General features: G+C 44.0%; 2 protein-coding genes across 6 annotated transcripts in view; both read left to right on the top strand.

Annotated features, from left to right (window-relative positions):
- Nucleotides 1-351: 351 nt before the first annotated feature.
- msx1b (muscle segment homeobox 1b) lies at nt 352-1,626 on the top strand (the record flags this gene model as incomplete). Its single annotated transcript, XM_080835487.1, has 2 exons — nt 352-766; nt 1,217-1,626. The coding sequence occupies 2 exons, from the start codon at nt 352-354 to the stop codon at nt 1,624-1,626; spliced, it is 825 nt and encodes a 274-aa protein (XP_080691613.1).
- Nucleotides 1,627-5,839: 4,213 nt separating this feature from the next.
- Nucleotides 5,840-20,046, top strand: part of pnpla6 (patatin-like phospholipase domain containing 6) — a 37,720-nt gene continuing 23,513 nt past the window's right edge. For 2 of the 5 annotated variants that reach the window (XM_080838856.1, XM_080838858.1), the window contains exons 1-13: nt 5,840-5,863; nt 10,049-10,137; nt 10,322-10,393; nt 13,510-13,566; nt 14,007-14,094; nt 14,267-14,349; nt 14,492-14,583; nt 14,985-15,125; nt 15,898-16,057; nt 17,647-17,727; nt 18,376-18,504; nt 18,845-18,925; nt 19,459-19,591. In XM_080838856.1, coding sequence (XP_080694982.1) covers nt 10,093-10,137; nt 10,322-10,393; nt 13,510-13,566; nt 14,007-14,094; nt 14,267-14,349; nt 14,492-14,583; nt 14,985-15,125; nt 15,898-16,057; nt 17,647-17,727; nt 18,376-18,504; nt 18,845-18,925; nt 19,459-19,591 — 1,162 coding nt within the window. In that variant the 5' untranslated portion in view covers nt 5,840-5,863; nt 10,049-10,092. The remainder of the gene's footprint in view (nt 5,864-10,048; nt 10,138-10,321; nt 10,394-13,509; nt 13,567-14,006; nt 14,095-14,266; nt 14,350-14,491; nt 14,584-14,984; nt 15,126-15,897; nt 16,058-17,646; nt 17,728-18,375; nt 18,505-18,844; nt 18,926-19,458; nt 19,592-20,046) is intronic. The other 3 variants (XM_080838857.1, XM_080838859.1, XM_080838860.1) reach the window with 3 other exon arrangements.

The following is a 20,046-nucleotide window of genomic DNA, read 5'->3' as shown; positions in this document are numbered from 1 at the left end:
GCTAAAATTGGTCTACTTAGTGTTCCAAGGAGTCAAAAGCCTCTGGGCTATCAATACATCATCCCAGCAAGACGTCTAAAGTTAACTACTCGGTTTTCTCCATATCCTCTTGATGTCTTTCATGGGGCATTTAGTCCAATCAAAATGCAACCTAGAAACGTAACGAATCCAACTTGACAAGGTGATTGGAAGACGTTCGACCCGGTTGACAAGCTGATTGGTCAACGTGAAAGGGGGGGAATTCTTGAGCCTTTTATACCCGACCTCACCCACAACAGTCATTGGACTGACATTACTTCAAAGAGAAGGGATACTCAGACTGAAGTCTATTGAATAGCCATACCCTAGTGTATGGCACCATCCACTTGTAGGATGAATTCTTCACAAGGCTCCCCTTCCCATGAGGTTAAAGCACAGGAGAAAGCGGACTCCGAAAAAGAAGAAGTCCGGCCAAACGAGGCAACCGTTGACAAGGTGCTCAAAACTAAAACAAGCAGTTTGCCCTTCAGCGTCGAATCGTTGATCTCGAAGAAAACCACTTGCCGGACTGTGTATACCGCCGCCGGAGCAGGACTAGTACTACCGAAACCTGTCACGGAACAAATGGGACAGTTTTCGTCCCCGAGGACATTCTATGCCGAGAAAAGCAACATGCCTTCAGAGAGCTTTCCTAACGCGTCCGATGGTTTGAATGACGATAATGAAGAATTTAGTGATAAAGAACAGAGCACTTGGTTCAGGACATCTTCTTTTTCATCCCCTCCACGTAAGTTCTGCTTTGTGTTGCCTAGACTGCCTTTAGACTGCCTATGGTAAATCTAGAAGCATTAAATGGCACCAACTCACTCATTGCGCTGCGCAATGTTTAAATGACAAGAGCCCTATAAAGTCTAAATGGCCGAACTTAACGAAAGGTTTTGGTATTTGTAGTTAAAATAACGAGTGGCTATAAAACATACAACACAGATTAACTATATATTGCATTTGAAGGAGTTATATCATATTATTTACCTACAGTCCTCTCATCCAACTGGAAATTGTTACTTCGATACAGGTCACACAGTGGGCTCTTAAGCATACAGTAAATCCTTTACATAATATTGTTCGAATGTTATGTAATGTAGATAACTCACATTTATACTTTGCATGTTTACAAGTTTCTCCTTGTTCTGGTAGATATTGATGTTTTAACATGTGATGTGTTCTTCTCCAACAGGTAACCCCAGCCCTCCACCTTGCCCCTTACGCAAACACAAGAACAACCGCAAACCTCGGACACCGTTCACCACCTCGCAGCTTCTGTCGCTGGAGAGGAAATTCCGCCAGAAGCAGTATCTCTCCATCGCGGAGAGGGCCGAGTTCTCGAATTCTCTCAACCTGACGGAGACCCAAGTGAAAATTTGGTTCCAGAACAGGAGGGCCAAAGCCAAGAGACTTCAGGAGGCCGAGCTTGAGAAATACAAGCTGGCGTCCAAACCACTTCTACCTGCCTTTGCGCTTCCATTCCCACTAGGTGCGCACGTAGGCGCCCCATCTCTGTACGGAAACTCCATCCCGAGGCCCGGCCTTCCGGTACCCGGACTTTTCGGTGGACCAGTCGGCTATGGAATGTACTATTTGTCATAAGTAGATTTTTTACTGCTGGCAGAGACTTTTTATATAAAATGAACAACGTGCCCTTACACCAATTATGAGATATGTTAAAATGGCGGATATTTTTTACAACTATGTACAAAGTAGTTTTATTTTATGTTTATCAAATTTAAAGAAGTATAGTCTAATCTTTTTTAAAGATTGTTCAGTTAGATCAGACCAACCTCTCAAATAGACAGTTGCTGTCTTTTTCTATAATGGGGTTGTCATTTTCTTTCAGAAAAGTTATGTTAACTGCGTATTGTAAATAATTTGTTTGTCGATTATAAGCATATTGCCCGTAAAAGAAAAGTGATGAGATAGTCTTTCAGCAGCCCTCGACTTGCAAGAGGGGCACTGAAGTGATTAATGTAAACAGCCCATATTTCAACGCCAATTCGTTTCATTTTGTTCAATCGGGTGCATTTTATGTTCTTGTATGTGTGAGAGTGTGTGTGCGTGTGAGTGAGTCTGATACAGAGAGAGAGTATACTTCCATGCAAAAGTTGTGCGCCACGCAACTTCAGTACTTAATGGCCTTAGTTTGTAAGTGCCTTGAAAGACCAAATATTTATTAGTCAACAATAAAGATTATTGTGGAGAATTTTTACCCTCATTATTGTTGATTTCTTGATTTTATTGCAAATGTTTTGGGTCTTGTTAAAATATAATATTGTGTTTAGTGACTGTAAATTCAAATGTATTTCATCCCCAAGGTTATGAAACATGCGTAAAACAAACAGTGTAAAGCTGCAGTCGTGATATTGCAGAGCCTTCTTAAATTCAACATATACTCAAAATAGAAAATTCACCAGGTTGAAGCTTCATGTTTTTGATTTTCAGTAATCTAAATCCTCAGCCAAGAAAAGTTGCGCACCGACTTGTGTATTCGGCGTCGGCCAAAAATCCTCTTTATAGGCTGTATGTATTGAGACAGTAGGTCTGCATGTTGTTCACGTTTTACTATTAGGCAAGTTTGTTTTACATTCTGTATCATAGGCATATTGATAGGGTCTAGGGTTACAACTTAAGTGAACATGACATGGCCTTTTAACAGGAAGGCCTAGGCTACTCTTAAGATCTGACAGATGCAGACAGGTTGGTTTTGCATCGACATTTAATGTGAAAAAGTAGTTCCACATTGAAATGAGAGCTGAAATCACTGTAGCAATAAAATGAGCTCCAAGGCAGACTGCACTAATATAGCCTACGCGATAGGACAAACAATTAAAGTAAAAATTATATTTCAGTGAATCCAGTTATTTTATCTTTAAAAAAAAGTTTACAACAAACTACATGATAAGAGTACACAGCCAAGTAAACGCAAAGGATTACCCAATTTCACGACGAAATGTAGGCTAGGTCTATGATCTGTCACCGAAATATTTTTTTTTATCAGCGACAGCCCTCGTTGCATCTATATATTGATGTAGACCAATGACTGTCTGTCACGTAAATGAGAAATAAGAAAATACACTGCGGAAATAAGTTGTAAACTTTTCTAAAATGCCCGATGGGACACTGAAACTCTGAATTATGAAACAAAATAATCTGAATTTGCAATGTGAAGAATAATGCTGCAATATTACTCCAAAACAATGGGTGGCAGTGCATCATCACGAAAGAGCGTTATTATTGACATACAGATCAATTCAAGTTTTCTTCAAACTAATATTGGGAGAGCTTTACCTACTAACATTATTGTGTTAAAGACTTAAATACAAAATTAGGAGTCTTCTTACCTCGTCTCTGTTTTGTGATTATATTGCCGTTATATTGTTCCTCTTCTGTCCTCAAAAAGATGGAAGTAAGACTCAATTTAAGATGATAAACAATACGATTTTTTTTTGCTTATGGAACATAACAGATGGGCTAATGGACTCCTTCTTTTCATTTTCCTGAAGTTCCCTTCACCCTCTGACCCTGTTAGACATGTAGATATGTTGTAGAAGTTTTATGAACTGTTTGTTCACTTATACCCTGATAACCAGACATCTGGTTAGCGTGTTGTGACATTACAATTAACAGAGAAACACTTTGACGGAATGACAGATAGCTTACTGTTTTAGCCAAATTGCCAATAAAGAAATAATTCAAATAAGCAATACACTGAGAATATGGAGATGAGTGGCATACATAGAAAGTGTACTACCTTGATATAGTTAGCCTATAATGTGAATAAAGAGTCTAGAAGATTAGAGTAGCCTACACGTCTGAGTAATGCGTCGGCTCGGTATAGGCTAATCATACAGCTCCGATGCCACACGTGGATTAGTGTTGCTTAAAGATGGTACAAACTCAAATCAGTGGAAGTACCAATGGACTTAAATATGCAGTCTGCAATTCGTTTAGGGCTGTTGATATTTGAGCTCAAAAGCCAACAAAACAAAGTATAGGCCTACCCTCCCTTCCGTGGTCCTGCAGGAGAAGCACGTTAAGCACGTGTGTTGATTGACTGGCAATGTTTATGACTCGGTCCTATAGCCTCTGTGTTTGTATGTAGCCTACTAACACAGGAGTTTTTTTTTTTTTGCGTAAGCAGTGAACAGCAAATGGCTGCATTTGATAAAAAAAGAGTATACGATGAGAATTATGGGCTGCATCTTTAAGCCACAGTGGGTAGAGTAATTTGCAGAATTTGATCAAAAAAACATTATGATAGGCTATGAGAATTATGGGCTGCATCTGAATACACATCTTCTATGAGTTAGCTCCCAAACTGTAAGCCTGTGCAACTGCACATATGTTTTGTTTGCCTTTTACCAAGATAAATACCAGCATTAACATAGTAATGCCTGTGACATTTTGGACTATGTTTAGCTGGAAAACAAAATCACTTCACAAATAGGCCTACACATGTGGAGCCTCTAAAGGGAGCATCAACATTTTCTTTTACTTTCTGGTGCACAGCAAACAATATCCTGTGGGCAAAAGAAAGTATTGTGTCTACACGATTAAGTTTCCATTGCACAAGAAAAGTTTTGTGTTATCACAAGAACTTATTCCCCCTTGGTGATTTGAACTTACATGTGCCACTTAAATATATATTATTTTAGTTACATATACAACAAGGCCTTTGCAGAGGTGCAGTGTACACACGAGAGTAGTGAGTTTGTAAGACAACAGGATAAGTAGTTGGCAGTAAAACAAATCTGCCAAAGTCACACAGGACAACCTCTGTTATAAGGTTGACAACACTTACACATATTTTAAACACATAGTTTGTGTTGCTCTGTACTTTGTAATTTGTAATGTGGGGATAGTTATGCTGACTGTAAGTCTAGGCCTACACATAGCCATGATAATGACACTGTGATATGTGCAAATTGTACTTTCACAAAAAAGTCCTGATTTAAACACAACCGTAAAAGTGTATGAAATACATACCTCACCAATTAGGTGAAATCGAGTGGTTATGTTTTCATTACATCATAAAAACAGCGTTTCAAACTTTGTGTGTTTAATTGTGAAAATCTGTAGGCTATCTGAACGTCCCTAACCTGATTTAAACGTTAGATCAGTAGATGGCGCCAACACATTTTAAGAGCTGAAATTGTTCAACATTTCAGGTAAGCTCCTACAGCGACATGAAGAAACATTAATCATACGATAATGTATAGCCTAATTAGCCAATACAGGAAACACAAATGTTATCTGTCATATCATAGCATAGGATACTAACAGCGTTGTTACCCAGCTATTTAGAATTCTGGAAATGCCATCAGCATCAGAGATAGGACATGTAGGCTTACACTGTTAAGTAAGTAGCAGCTACTATTTAAACGTTTTCCTTATGGCAAACGTAGCCATAACCCTAGTGGTTCAGTGATTTTGAAGTGGACATTTTAATCAAATTCTGGAAATAAGTGATTGAACAAACGGCTCTAGTCTATGATGATGTCACTTTAAGGGCCTTTGTTTATACCGGTGTATGTGTTCTCCAAAAATCCTGATAGTTAATCTTTTTTGCTCTTTTCACCGTGGTCTGTTGGGCGTCCTCTGTCAACCTTGTAGATTCATTGGTTATTATTACTATACTATTAGGACGAGGTGGGCGTTCAGCAAATATTTTTTCTCTGAGAGATGATTGGTTACGATTAGCCTCAGCCTGAAATTCAATTGGTGGTGGTGATACGTTAGCCCATAATGGGTGGAGCTTTTCCAAAGGACATTTCCGGTATATATGTTGTTTGACAGAAGAGTTTGACGAGAACATCGGAGGTCAGGTGAGGTAAGCTGCTAAATGTTCCACCACATATTTATGACAGTTATATTCTAATAAATACAGTATTGATTTGCGAAGGACAGGAGTTGTTATAGCTGTTCCGGCTGTTGTCGTGCTCGTCTGTCCCGCAGTCTGAGATTTCTATGAATGAGTGTAATTTCGCTATCAAGCTAACCTAGCCACAGAGGGTAACGGTACCGAAATGTAAGCTGTGAGTTGCATGTCAATGTATCTTGTAGTCCCTGCCTAGGTCGAAATGTAGCATATCGATTTAAAGATGGCTACAATTTCTGTATGGACTCAACCGATGTTCGTCTGTTGTCAGAATATCGGGGTTGACGACACACTGTTTTAGCAGGTGTATCCTCCAGCATAATCTCTCTGCTCTGCGTGTTTGTTTTTTTGCGACGAGCAAGCTAGCAGTGATGCCACCCAGACCGTTGTAGCTTGCTCAGCTAACGTTAGTTGGCTAGGTTAGGCTAGCTTAGGAGACAAATATGATGTATACCTCCTGTGGTGACAGGAAGACTCATGTGCATTAGGGATTTTGTTTTGTTTTTTGTTTTGAATTTGACTTGTATCTGATCTATCTCAACACTGACTGCTTACATAGCTATGTTGGATTTTGGCGTAGGCGAGTACGGATGGAATGCGGTGGAATACGAATGGATGAGCTGAGGCATATGAAAACCATAAAAGTCAAAATGAGATTATGGACTCGCTTAGACATGTCCCTTTGCGAAGTGTTTTAGGGCCTTTCCTTTGCACCGCCTTCTAAACCGTTTTTAAGTGAGTGAGTCTACCAGGGCTTAAAATGATGGATAGAGATTCAAACTTGGTGTAGTCTACGCAAGGCTATTGACAAAATGAATTGATATTTGAGTTTTGGAGACTTCACTTCAGTGCAAATCATCAAGCCAGACAGACCCTGGTGAGAACATGGAGGTAGATGTATGTGAACATGGGCATAGTTGTGGCATTTGACGTACAGTGCCTTTGACTTTGTCAGAGAGGACGTATTGTTGAGGAGATACTAGTCACACTTCCACATACACATCATGGCCATGTCAACAAAGTGTGTGTGTGTGTGTGTGTGTGTGTGTGTGTGTGTGTGTGTGTGTGTGTGTGTGTGTGTGTGTGTGTGTGTGTGTGTGTGTGTGTGTGTGTGTGTGTGTGTGTGTGTGTGTGTGTGTGTGTGTGTGTGTGTGTGTGTGTGTGTGTGTGTGTGTGTGTGTGTGTGTGTGTGTGTGTGTGTGTGTGTGTGTGTGTGTGTGTGTGTGTGTGAGGGTAGTCTGTGCGTATCCTACCACAGTGCTGGGAGACACTGATTGCATTGTTTTGGGAGAACAATGCAGGACAATTCACAGAGAGGTGCTTGGTGTGACTGTGGGGTTACATTATAGGGACAGGAGGGGGAAATCAATACAGCACATTTGCACTGAAATAAACAAGGACGTGTGGGTACACACCAGTGGTTCTTCTGATTCCTTAGCGAAGTTCCTGTCATAGACAATCTTAATAAGTCCTCTATGATAAGGACCTTCTGATAAAGTGGTTGTTTTGCCTAGCCCACTCTCCTTCTCTTGTGTTGTTTTTTCTCTCCATTCGTTTCCACCTCACCTGGATGTGATGCCATGATGCTGTCAAGTGACAGAGATACCATGATAAGTGTGAGGTTGTGTGGACACAACGCACAATCACTCTGCCACTTGGATGGAAGAATCGTGATCCAGGTCAAACATGTTTGGAATTGTTAAAGGCAAAACTATTAATTCATCTAGACTAATTGTGCATGTCAGAAGTGTTTTGGATATCAGACCTAGACACACTGTTTTTGAGGTCAAATCTCCACCCCCCCTGGCATGAAACACAAGAAGGAACTAGTAGACACCGATATTGTTTACACAGTTTTTTTGTGTGTGGATGCTTTCCATGAAAAGTCAATATCTGTGTGTTGCCACAAAAACTATTTTTTACACAATCTACTCTCAGTTTTTTTCTCCTCCTTTGTCTTTGTTGTGGATGCTGGTATGGTGAATAGCCGGGGGGGGGGGGGGGTTACTGTACTGTGCTGTGCTGTGCTCTGCTGTTCAGAGAGCAGCTCATCAGTGCCACGCAGCACAGGCAGCCAGTGAGCGGAGCAGAGGCTGGGCTCAGTAACCTGACTCCACATTAGCGTCCAGCCATTGATTTGATTTCAGCCCGGCTGCAGTGTTAAGAGTCTTGCATTAGGCCCTGACTGCCACCAGAGAGGAGGTTAAGAGGGTAAGCAGTGATATGATGCCTCTTAAGGAGGCACAGTCATGGTTACAGTGGAGAACAGTGGACACTTGGATGGATGGAGGGATGGATGGATGGATGGATGGATGGATGGATGGATATTGAGAGTGAGAAAGAAAACACAGTCATGTTGGAGGACAGTAGACACTTGGATGGATGGATGGATGGAGAGATGGATGGATGGATGGGTGGATGGATGATGGATGGATAGGCCTAGATGGAGAGAGAGAGAGAAAGGGCTGGAGAATATGGCTCAAAAACAGGAGAGAGAGAGATAGAGAGAGAGAATGGGCTAAATCCAAAGAGCTGGTTTAGTGGGAGATGACAGGCAGGCATCAGGCAGCAGAAGAGCAGATCACCAATATATGAGGAGGGGGGTAAGGAGCGTAAAGAGGATCATGTGCTGCCAGATGCCAAGAGGAGGGCTGGGGGGCGTTGCTGTAGGGCCATCTGGGCTTGGATTGTGGAGGCTCTGTGTTTTGTATTGGTACGTGTGTTTGGGGGGGGGGGGGGGGGGGGGGGGTCTGTGTGGGCTGGTGGTGGTGGTGGTGGTTGGGTATGATGTGTGTTTCTAGTGTGTGTCGTGTGTGTGTGTGTGTGTGTGTGTGTGTGTGTGTGAGAGAGAGCAAGAGAGAGCATGTGAGCTGATGATGATTGTCAGACTGAGTGTGTGTGTGTGTGTGTGTGTGTGTGTGTGTGTGTGTGTGTGTGTGTGTGTGTGTGTGTGTGTGTGTGTGTGTGTGTGTGTGTGTGTGTGTGTGTGTGTGTGTAAAAGTGAGCTGTGTGTGTGCCCGGTGGTGGTGGTGTAGTGACTTGTATTATCTGCTTTTGAAGATTTAACTGACACATCCTGTCATGGGGGGATGGGCTGTGTACCAGCTTAGCTTTGTGGAAAGTGCAGTAGAGTTAATGTGTATTCCCACTGGACGCATGCCTTGATGATTTCCTGAAGGAATTTGACATTGTTTTGTTATTACACATATTACTCATATTGTAGTCAACTTGGAATCACACATTAAACAGTCAGGCAAGAGAGTTTGTTCACTGTTCCATGATAACAGCCTAGCGGCCTCGGTGGCTACGGCCGAACACCGCCCGTGGGATTATCCCTTACCTACCCCACTCCCACTCGTGCTATATTGCTTAATTGTATTATGTGAGACGACAAGTTTGGCGTTCTAAACGTTCTGTTTATTTTGTAATATGGTATTCAGTTAAAGGACTTGGTAAAGTGAAGCCTCATTGTCCTCGGAGGAGATGACACATTGAATATTGTTTGTCAGAACTGGTGTGCCTGTTTATTAGTTTTTACTTTTCCTGAGGCAGTAGGGGATTTGCATAACATTACACTGAGATTCAGCTCGACAGAATTCATAAGCTGACTTTAATCTAGGTCAGCTATAGAACAAGAATTCACCTTCATTTTTTTGTATCGTCGAGTTCGCAATCACTGGATGTGCAGTGAGTGTGGGCAGACAGAGGGAAGGGAGAAACGGTGGCGGACTCTGTATCCAGGTCAAAGGGTAGTTCCTCAAGCAATTGGTTTGTTGTTGCGAAAAACTGAGACATCTGAGGGTCAATGCAACAGACAAGAGCTCTTTGTAATGGGCCTGTATAATTTGTCATTGTTGACCTAAACAATCCCACAATTTAACATTTGTGTAGCCTAATTCAGTACTTACATTCACAGTCTGTGATGATGTACACTGCTTCAATCTTCTTTATGACCCTTTTGATGGAATGCAAAGCTGTAACAATTTTGGTTTGCTGGTTGGGCAACCGCTGTCTGTGAATTGCCTGTGTTTGGTGGGGTGTGTGTGTGTGTGTGTGTGTTTGTGTGTGTGTGTGTCTGTGTGTGTGCCCAGCATGGCAGCACGTGCATGACTTCCCTCCTGCCTTGTTTTCTTACAGCATTGTTTGATGGACCAGCTCTGTGACGTGGTGGTGAGGTTAGAATGGGACAGAGCACTTCGGGACAAGAGTCCCCCGATCCACCAGAGGTGAGCATTCAGACAAAGAAAAAAAAAAACACACAAAAAAACAACAACGACAACAACAACAACAACAAAAAGACATACAAATATGTGAACCCTCAACTTCAACGGGACCTAATCAAACCCTAAACGTCAACTGCAAACCAATCTGGACCTAACTAAAATTGTGAATTTAATTGTTCCTCTTTAGCGGATGCTGTTAACTGAACGTTTTACATCCCCTGACCCAAACCCCTTGGAAGAATCATTTGACCTTACCCAGGTGAGGCAGATCATTTAATGTAGTAGTTATACTCATGTTTGGTGTGATGGCAATAGGTGACATTTTGACATGATTTAATGACATCAGGAGAGAACAGACATACCCCCCCCCCCCCCCCCATATTAGGCTTACATTAGTTATAGTCCACAGGCGAAAGATTCTTTCATTATTCATAACTAACATGGTCGTTGTTTTGTCTAGGATACAACCTTGGTTCGGATAATTGTTGATGATGGTCTCAGCAACAATCTACATTCCCGTTGGCCTACGCCCTAGCTATCTTGAGCGTGTGAAAGAATCCTATCATTGTCTCGGCTCTCAAAAGAAGCTGTGATGCTGAAAACTAAAAAGGCTTCGGCCACACCTAACCCCCGGAAGTTTCCATCCAACTCATCATCGTCTTTTAAGGCTTCAAACTACTCCCACAATATGCGTGTTGAAAGACCATAACGTACAGGTCTGACTCACCCAATAGAATGATGATTCATTTTGAACATTTGATCACTGTGCGATTAGACAAGTTTGACGTGCACAGCTAAACTGATGGCCGTTGTCGTTAATCACCCGCATCATTGCTGTTTAGCTGTGCACGTCCAAACTATGGTTAATAAGTGCATTAAGGCTTAGATGTTGACCAGAAAAACACGGGCTAAACACCCTTCATGAAATGAGTCCCCTAAAACTTACAGCAGGTTTGTCAACCCCTCCGTTGAATCCCTCCACCAGATTCCCAAGCCCTGGCAGCTATGCTGCAGACTGAACATGAATTAACCGCCACAGCCCAAACATGTTTGTTTTTCCCTCTCTTCTCTTTCTTCTTTTGTTTGTTTGTTTGTTTGTTTCTTTCTTTATTTCTTTTCATCATCCCTATCCTCGTTCTTCTATGCCTCCAACCTTACCCTCCGTCAAATGCCATGATACACTCCAACCCAAAGCCTCAGCCAAATCTCCATCTGCCTCGCCCCCACCCAAACGTGCCGCTGCTACCCTGCCTGCATGCTGCATCCCCCACCAATATATCTCTCTCACACACACACACACACACACACACACACACACACACGCACCCCATCTCTACTTCTGTCCCATTCTCCATTGCAGTCTCCACAGTGCTCAAACTGTCCTTTTATCAGCTACAATTAGCATTTATTGGTTTAGCCCTGCTAGCCCTGTCCATTCTGCTCTTGCATATATGCAGGAATATGTAGGGATAGGAATATGTAGGAATCTCTAGCCTAGCTACTAGCTCCTCCTGCTGCTGTATGCTAAATCATTTTTACCCAGCTGTTGGCTTTAGAGTTGCGTTGAAGTGCCGTTGTTGATCTAAGATGGGCCATGCTAATCGGAGGGGTTTTGTCATGCCTCCTTGTAAATATTTGAACTTGTGACGTGTGAGTTGCGTTGAGTCACTGCAACTTGCCTTTGTTTTTGTAAAGGGTGGAGGTTAATCTCCCAAGGTTTTTCTTGCACAATCTCTCTCTCCCATTCTCTTTTTGTCTCTTAGTCACCTTTCCTTTCCCTTTCTTCTTCTCTTCCTCTCCCTCTCTCTTTCCTCCTCTCAATGCATTGCTCTCCCCTCCCATCTCTTTTTCCTGTCTTTCATGCGTCCATCTTCAGCGTCCATTAATAGCCAGGCTAGACAGAGCCTTGTCGTGCCTGAGTAGCGCTGTGCTGTGCAGCGCTGTGCTCTGATCACGAGAGACCAGCCAGATTGCATCAGGTTTCCGCTGACCAGCCTTCTGTGGGTTTCAGCTCCTCTCCAGACCAGAGGTGTTACAAGCTCCTGTAACCTCAGTGAGGCCCTGTGATTGTGTGTGTGTGTGTGTGTGTGTTGTGTTAGTGCGTGTGTGTGTCTCGTGTGTGTGTGTGTGTGTCTTGTGTGTGTGTCTCGTGTGTGTGTGTGTGTGTGTGTGTGTGTGTGTGTCTCGTGTGTGTGTTTCAGCAAGTTTTACTTCCTTTTCTTGCCAGGGCCCATTAGGGTAGTGAGTGTACACAAACCAGATTAAGGGTGGGGGAAATCAAATCGGAGAAACATCGCAGAAGCTGACGCTGCTACCTTATACACAACATGTTGAGGAATGCCAGATGAATACAAGGACAGAACAGTTGAAGCAGAAAGAGCCTGTTTTGTCATACTTCAGACATACTCTGTACACTAAAGGGATGAGAGGAGTTGGAAGGAAAACAAAAACCACAACAAACAAATGATGTAGGAGCGTTTGAAGAAATGAGAGGAAAAGTGAACAAGGGGGGAGTGGAACGGAGATTATGTAAGTGGTGTTTGGAGATGGGAGAGAAGCGTGGGGGAGACCGAGCAGAGAGAAAAGAGAAGAGAGATCGGACAGATTACCGTGTTTCTCGTCTGCTTGATGCCACATCTCTTCCGATGCACGTCTGACTCAAAACAGATGCGATGCTCACGACTTTTCCCTATCCCTGCTCTCTTTTTTTGCTCTCATGCTCACTCACTCGCACGCACGCACGCACGCACGCACGCACGCACGCACGCACGCACGCACGCACGCACGCACGCACGCACGCACGCACGCACGCACACACACACACACACACACACTGTCTCACATTCTCTCTTTCATTTTCTCTTTTGCTCTCTTCCTCTCCCTCTCTCTCTCTCCCTCTCTGTCTCTGTCTGTAGCAGTTTCCATCATACTCATGGTCTTGCTCTTTTTCCTCTGTCTCTGACAATTGTTCTTTTGTTAGCCCAATCTTTCTGTCTCTCCCTCACGTACAAACAGTCACACACAATCTCCATCTCCAACCTCCTCCTCTCTCTCTCTCTCTCTCTCTCCATCCATCGCTCTATCTCAGTTGAGGTCATATTATGTTCTCCTGTTGTCTCTCTTTAAACGACTCCAGCTAGCAGCCTCTCTCTCTCTCTCTCTCTCTCTCTCTCTCTCTCTCTCTCTCTCTCTCTCTCTCTCTCTCTCTCTCTCTCTGACCTCCAGTGCATTCCATTCTGGCCCCCCCTCCCGCTTTTCTTCAGTCCCCTGACTCAACAATAATTCTCCCCGGCTCATAATAAGCCTACTTATTCTCCTGACACTCTCTCTCTCTCTCTCTCTCTCTCTCTCTCTCTCTCTCTCTCTCTCCCCCAGCAGGACGGCTTTGGCAACCTCAAGACCTTTGTGGAGGACCAACTGCAGACCAGCATGGTCAGTACCCATGTTTATGTCCTCTCTGAGAATGACTACGTGTGTGACGGTTCCCACGCGCCTCAAGACCACCAAACAAACTTTTCTAGCAAAACAATAGCGGAAGTCATGGAAAGTACAGGAGGTTGGCGGTGGGAACTGTTGGTCTCTTTGTGTGTCCCTATGCGATCGTTTTCTCACGAGGTTGTTCCTATGGCCATTCAACTTGCTAGTCGACTGTTCTTTCCCATCTAGCCAACATGAGGCCCAGGTTTCACAGATTACAGGACGACCTCGACAATGTTGTGGCCTTTTTAAACCTTTAAAGAATGAAGTGTCTTACATGGAGCTCCCTAGCACCATCTGCACAGTTTTTATTTTACAAAGTATAACTAAATGTACCACCACTCCCCCCCCCCCCCCCCCCCCCCACACACACACACACACCTGTATTCAAACAGATGTTGGGAATTGTGATTGGCGCAGGCATCGCCATCGTTCTTATTGCCATCCTGATCTTCTTCGTGATGCGCAGGATACAGCTTCGAAGTAAGTCATCTAGAACCCATTTACAGCTTTTCAACATTATCAATCTGTTTCCTAGACTTGGCTTCAATACGCTAAAGCTTTTCTTCCCACTTCTGGTGCCAGATGTATATGTTTGCATTTGTTTTAGCACATAATGGCTTGCACGTGTTGACAACTCTTTCCTCCCATTCAGATTTAGAATCCCAGGAAGCTCCCAAATATCGTTTCCGGAAAAGGGACAAAGTCATGTTCTATGGACGTAAGATCATGCGCAAAGTAAGTGTCATCATCTGGAATATGGGTTCTCTTTATTGTAAAGTGTCTGTCTGTCTGTATGTCTGTCTGTCTGTCTGTCTGTGTCTGTATATCACTGTCTCTCTCTTATTTTAATCATCCCCTTGTTCTCTCTCACTCTCAGGTGTCCCAGTCTACCTCGTCTCTGGTGGGGACGGCGTCCTCCTCTCGTCCCCGCCTCAAGAAGAAACAGAAGATGCTCAACATTGCCAAAAAGTAGGAATCCTCTCAAGCTCCCCCTGCACCACCATTAGCCATTTAATTTAGAGCCTAAGGCTCCACGCTCCACACCTGCTCAATAAAAATGAAATATGTACTCTCTTTTTCCCCTCATCTCTACCTCTCTTGCTCTCTCTCTCTCTCCCACTCTTTTCCACTCTCTCCAACCCCTCTCCCTGCTTTTCATGTCCATTTTCCACTCATTCTCTTTTTCCCTCATCTCTCTCTCTTTTCCTTTCTCTGTCGCTCTGTCTCTCTCATCTCCTCTCATTCTCCTTTTCCCTTGTCTCTATATCTTTCCTCATGTTCCCTCTCCTCTTCCTTTTTGCTCATTCGCACCTCCCTCTCCTCCCCTCTTTCTCTCCCTCTCCTCTGTCTTTATTCACTCCCTCTCCTAGGATCCTGCGCTTTAAGAAGGAGGTGCCCATTCTTCAGTTAAAGGAGCCTCCTCCCTCCGTGCTGGAGGCCGACCTCACAGAGTTTGACGTGGCCAACTCACACCTCCCCTCAGAGGTGCTCTATATGCTCAAAAACGTCCGGTAAGTGATTGTTTGTGTGTGTGTAAGTGTATGTACGTGTGTGAGTGTCCGTTTGAATAGAGCCAGTCCATATCCTTGTGTGAGTGTGTGAGTGCGCATGTCTGAATAGAGCCAGTCCATATCATGCTTCTGGGTCACAGCCTTGAGAATCCTGAATCCGTCTTTAGGCTGTGGTTAGATACTGAGTGAAATGACCCAGAAGTATCTAAATGACAGCCATGATAAGAGCTGAATTCTCTACATACTAAGAAAAGGTGCTTGATTGCTTTCTTTCTTAGCTCCTTTAGCATAGGGTCCACTGGACCATTCTTTTACGGAAGGGAAAAGAGACAATGCCATCCCAAAAATAGTTTATAACACACGTCAATAACATCCACCATTGCATAATTACATAGTCTAAACCGTACGGGCAGTCTGATTCTCTTTGAACCATGGTAATCCTTTTTATAAGTCTTTATGAATCCTCCTTTTCATCTTTCCTTGTGTGTGTGTGTGTGTCTGTGTTGTTGTTTTATTTGCCTGTGTATATATGTATATAAACAAAAGGAGCATGACATCACATGTAGCTCTGTAGAATACTAGATTCTGATTTAGGACCTCTGTGGTCAATTACTTCACAATAACTAATAATCTACTTAACTGAATACTCAACCACTTGGATCCATGGATTAATCATGCAAGAATGACGCTGGTTATACACGCTCTTCTTACCCCCTTTCTACCCTTTCATACCCCTTCACGCCTCCACTCTGCTGGTGTGGTTCCTGTGCAGGGTCCTGGGCCACTTTGAGAAGCCTCTGTTCCTGGAGCTGTGCAAGCACATGGTGTTCCTGCAGTTCCAGCAGGGCGAGTACGTCTTCAGACCCGGCCAGCCCGACAGCAGCATCTACGTGGTGCAGGACGGCAAGCTGGAGCTGTGCCTTACCGGACAGGTGGGGAGTGTGTGTGTGTGTGTGTGTGTGCGTGTGTGCGGAAATGAGAGATATTGGCAAATTCACAGACACCAATGTTCATTCGACTTAATGTGAAATGTTATTTTCTTTCTGAACTTCCTCAAAAAGTCCAGATAGATAATATGACCTGGGAAAAGCAATAATTTACCTAGAATTGAATGGACGCGATGAACGGGAAAATTGTATTCATTTGCCCATTGTATTGTATTGTATTAATTAGCCTGTTGTTAACCTATCCTGCTAGTTGTAGTCAGAGATTACAAGGGAGACTTTTGTTTACTGCTCCAGGGCCAAAGTTTTCTATATTCTTAACTTCAGGGTTATCTCTCTTTCCCTTCTGTCTGCGGTTGATAAGCAAATTATGATTTGGCCTGAAGATTTTTTTCTCCACACTGGTTGCACAGAGTTCAACGTTACAGCAATATTACTTTGCTCCGGTCGCTACATCTGAGCTATCTGTGTGCATCATCTCTGTCTGTCTGTCTGTCTGTCTGTCTGTCTGTCTGTCTGTCTGTCTGTCTGTCTGTCTGTCTGTCCACAACACCCACCCTGTAGCCTACGTGTTTCTCCATTATACATTATAGGGGTTATTGCATAGGGAATCGGGGTAAAAATGTGACCTGAAAATATAATGCCAAAATTTGTGATTGACGTCGACGTGTTAATTGCAGCGAGACAATGAAAAAAAAAACTTTCCCGGAGCATGAAACTATAGTGGATGAAAGGCTAATATTGAAGTTATGGATATATTAGTTTGAAATACAATTAGTGGCTAAAAAGACAGCTGATCCACCAAAAAATCTACCTAAAAGGGGACAGGTGGGTCTTGAAAAGGCCCCCTTGTTCAAAGTGGGATATGACAGAAAAAGTTTGAGAACGTACGCTTCCCTCTTTTATAGGGCAGCCTGAGGTCATTTAGGCTCGTTTGCTAATAAAGTGAGTCGAATTTGCATTTTGCAAAATCTGCACTTTCGTTTGTGGAAAGGGGGGCACTTCTTGTCCTTGGCACTTTACAAAAACAGCGGGATGCAAATGGCCCAAATCCCAAGTAAAGCACATCAGGCACGGTGTATTGTGCAAGTAATAGAAAAAAGAAAATAGAAAGACAGGGATTGGGAGGATGCCATATATATTTACTTTGGCCCTCGGTGGGACGCAATGATGACAGACGTGTGGGGTTTAGTACGTGCCCGTTGTAAACGCCTCCTCTTGTCAGCAAATAGCACACGTTGAACTCATGTAAGGCCTGTGAGCCTGTGAACTCATTGGCACTATGTGACAGCAAGGCCGTTGACCCTTTTGGATTACGGTTTACCTGTCATTAATGCCAGATTACAACAGTTGTGCCTGATTAGCATCGGTTAACATTTGGCCGTAAGCCTCTTTGCTGCTTGAAACAAATATGGCATAAATGTTTGGGTATGGGTGACTAACATTGCAGTTTACCGGGCGGCTTAGACTGAGGAGTGAACACTGTGTGTCAGAATTGATATGAGAAGCCAGAGAAGCCATAGGTCTGTGTCTGTGTGTGTGAGATGCAATATTGAGCCATGTGTTTGTTGTTTCAGGATGGAAAAGATGGCGTGGTGAAGGAAGTCTATCCTGGAGACAGCGTGCATAGTCTTCTCAGTATCCTGGACGTCATTACCGTGAGTCTGTGTCTCTCTGTCTCTGTCTCTGTGTCTCTCTCTCTCTCTCTCTCTCTCTCTCTGTCTCTCTCTCTCTCTCTGTCTTTGTCTCTGCCTCTGTGTGTGTGTGTGTGTGTGTGTGTGTGTGTGTGTGTGGGGGGGGAGGAGAAAGTGCCTCATGGGACATCCATCCTGCATCATTCACCACTTCCTGTTACACATGGCTTCTCTGGCGCTCATTCATTACATTACTCTGGCTTTTATGAGCTAGATGACTCATCCAAAGTCTCAAGGCTTATTGCAATTACACACACACAGTCACACACACACACACACACACACACATGTGTGTGAGTGTGTTTTTTTTGTTCCGCAATCTGTCTTAAGTATGCAGTCCTCAGCATAGGACGGTAAGAAAAGCTGCATGCTCATTTGGAGTGAATTGCAAATGCTGTCATTAACTGTAAAATTACATGGCTATGTGTTATTCCCTGTGTGTGTGCTTGTGTGTGGGCCTGTGTCTATTATTGTTCTTTTGGTGTTTATTGTTGTGTGTGCGTGCGTGCGTGTGTGCGTCCGGCGTGTGTGTGTGTGTGTGTGTGTGTGTGTGTGTGTGTGTGTGTGTGTGTTGCATGTGTATAATATGGTGTTTTCTGTGTTTTACCTCAGGGCCACCAGAAGCCATACCGTACAGTGTCGGCACGGGCGGCCGAGGTCTCTACTGTGCTACGGCTGCCTGTAGAAGCCTTCCTCTCCATCTTTGAGAAATACCCAGAGAGCTTGGTGCGCGTCGTGCAGGTAGGTGTCTGCCTTTAGAAGTGTGTGTGTGTGTGTGTGTTTGTTTGTGTGTGCGTGTGTTTGAACTCCAATTTGTGGTTGTGTTTGTTTGACATCATGGGTGTGGATGGTCTCCCTCCAGTAATTGTGTATGCGTATGGCTGTGTTTGAGTGTGTGCTTTGGGTGATTGCCTATATTTGCACAAGTGTTTCTACTGGAACATCTGAATGGCTGCCTGTATGTTGACTATACAGTATACATCTGTGTTCTGTATACTTCACCCCTCTACTCCTCTCTCTCTCTCTCTCTCTCTCTCTCTCTCTCTCTCTCTCTCTCTCTCTCTCTCTCTCTCTCCTGCAGATCATTATGGTTCGCCTCCAGAGAGTGACAGTGATGGCCCTGCACAACTACCTGGGCCTCACTAATGAGCTCTTTAGCCATGTAAGTACACACACACACACACACACACACACACACCCTGCATGCACAAGCATGCGCAGAAACACACACATCTTGTGTTTTTCCACTATACACATGCACACACACACACACTCAGAGTTGGGATAATAATGAGCGCATGTATTGACAGAATGCCTGTAGATCTTGTATCAGAGCTCCACCCAGTAAGGCTCCCATCTGATGGCTAGCTCAGGCAGCTGGAATGGGCCTCCGTCAGCTGGGCTGCATCAGCATTCTGCAATCTTATTTTTCATCTGTCTTTTTTTTTCTTTTCATTTTTTTTATTGTTTTTGTGTTTTATGGAACTCTCTCTCTCTCTTTCCACACTCGCTAGCTCTCCGATGCAAAGTGTCTGTATTTGTATTAATGTGCAATGTGCAAATAGTATTGCTAATGCAAGGGTCGTATGAAAATGCAAATGACATCAGTTACTGCAAGTTAGTAACAGCTGAATAATCACCGCTTCTCTCCTTTCTCTCTCTACATCCCTCCTTCCTCCCTCTTCCCCTCCTCAGGAGATGCAACCCCAGCGCCTGCCGCCCCTCTCTCCGCACCCCACCCGCACCAGCCCCGTGCGGCACGGCAAACGCTTCGGCAGCCTAACGGTCACAGAGGAACAGCGCGAGGCCGCCGTCAGGGAGGCCACAGGTGAGGACCGCCTCGTGCCGGTGTAGAGTTGGGGTGTGGAGTTGGGGTGTGGAGTTGGGGTGTGGAGTTGGGGTGCCTTGTGTCGGTGTAATGTTGGGGTGTAGAGTTGGGTGTGGAGTTGGAGTGCCTTGTGTCGGTGTAAGGTTGGGGTGTAGAGTTGGGTGTGGAGTTGGGTAAAGAGGAGACCCCGGGTAGAAAATTCTATGGCCTAGTGCCAGCCATTGGATGTCTCTGACCAACATTACCAGATTTCCAGGAAGTTTGAAGGGGGGTGGGGGGTTTGGGTTGAAGTGGTTATTGCTTGTTTGAATAATGATGGGACGTGTTACTGAGGCATGCCTCGAGTTTGCAAAAGGTGAATAAATATAAATAGCAATAAAGTTGTAGCAATTAGCAATAGAAGAAGAAAGGCGTTTTATCAACATCCGTTTTTTTTTTGTGCTCTCTGCTAGAAC

This window comes from Sprattus sprattus (assembly GCF_963457725.1).
Source record: "Sprattus sprattus genome assembly, chromosome: 1".
NCBI classification, from domain to species: domain Eukaryota; kingdom Metazoa; phylum Chordata; class Actinopteri; order Clupeiformes; family Clupeidae; genus Sprattus; species Sprattus sprattus.
This window is presented reverse-complemented; position numbering and strand designations above follow the sequence as displayed.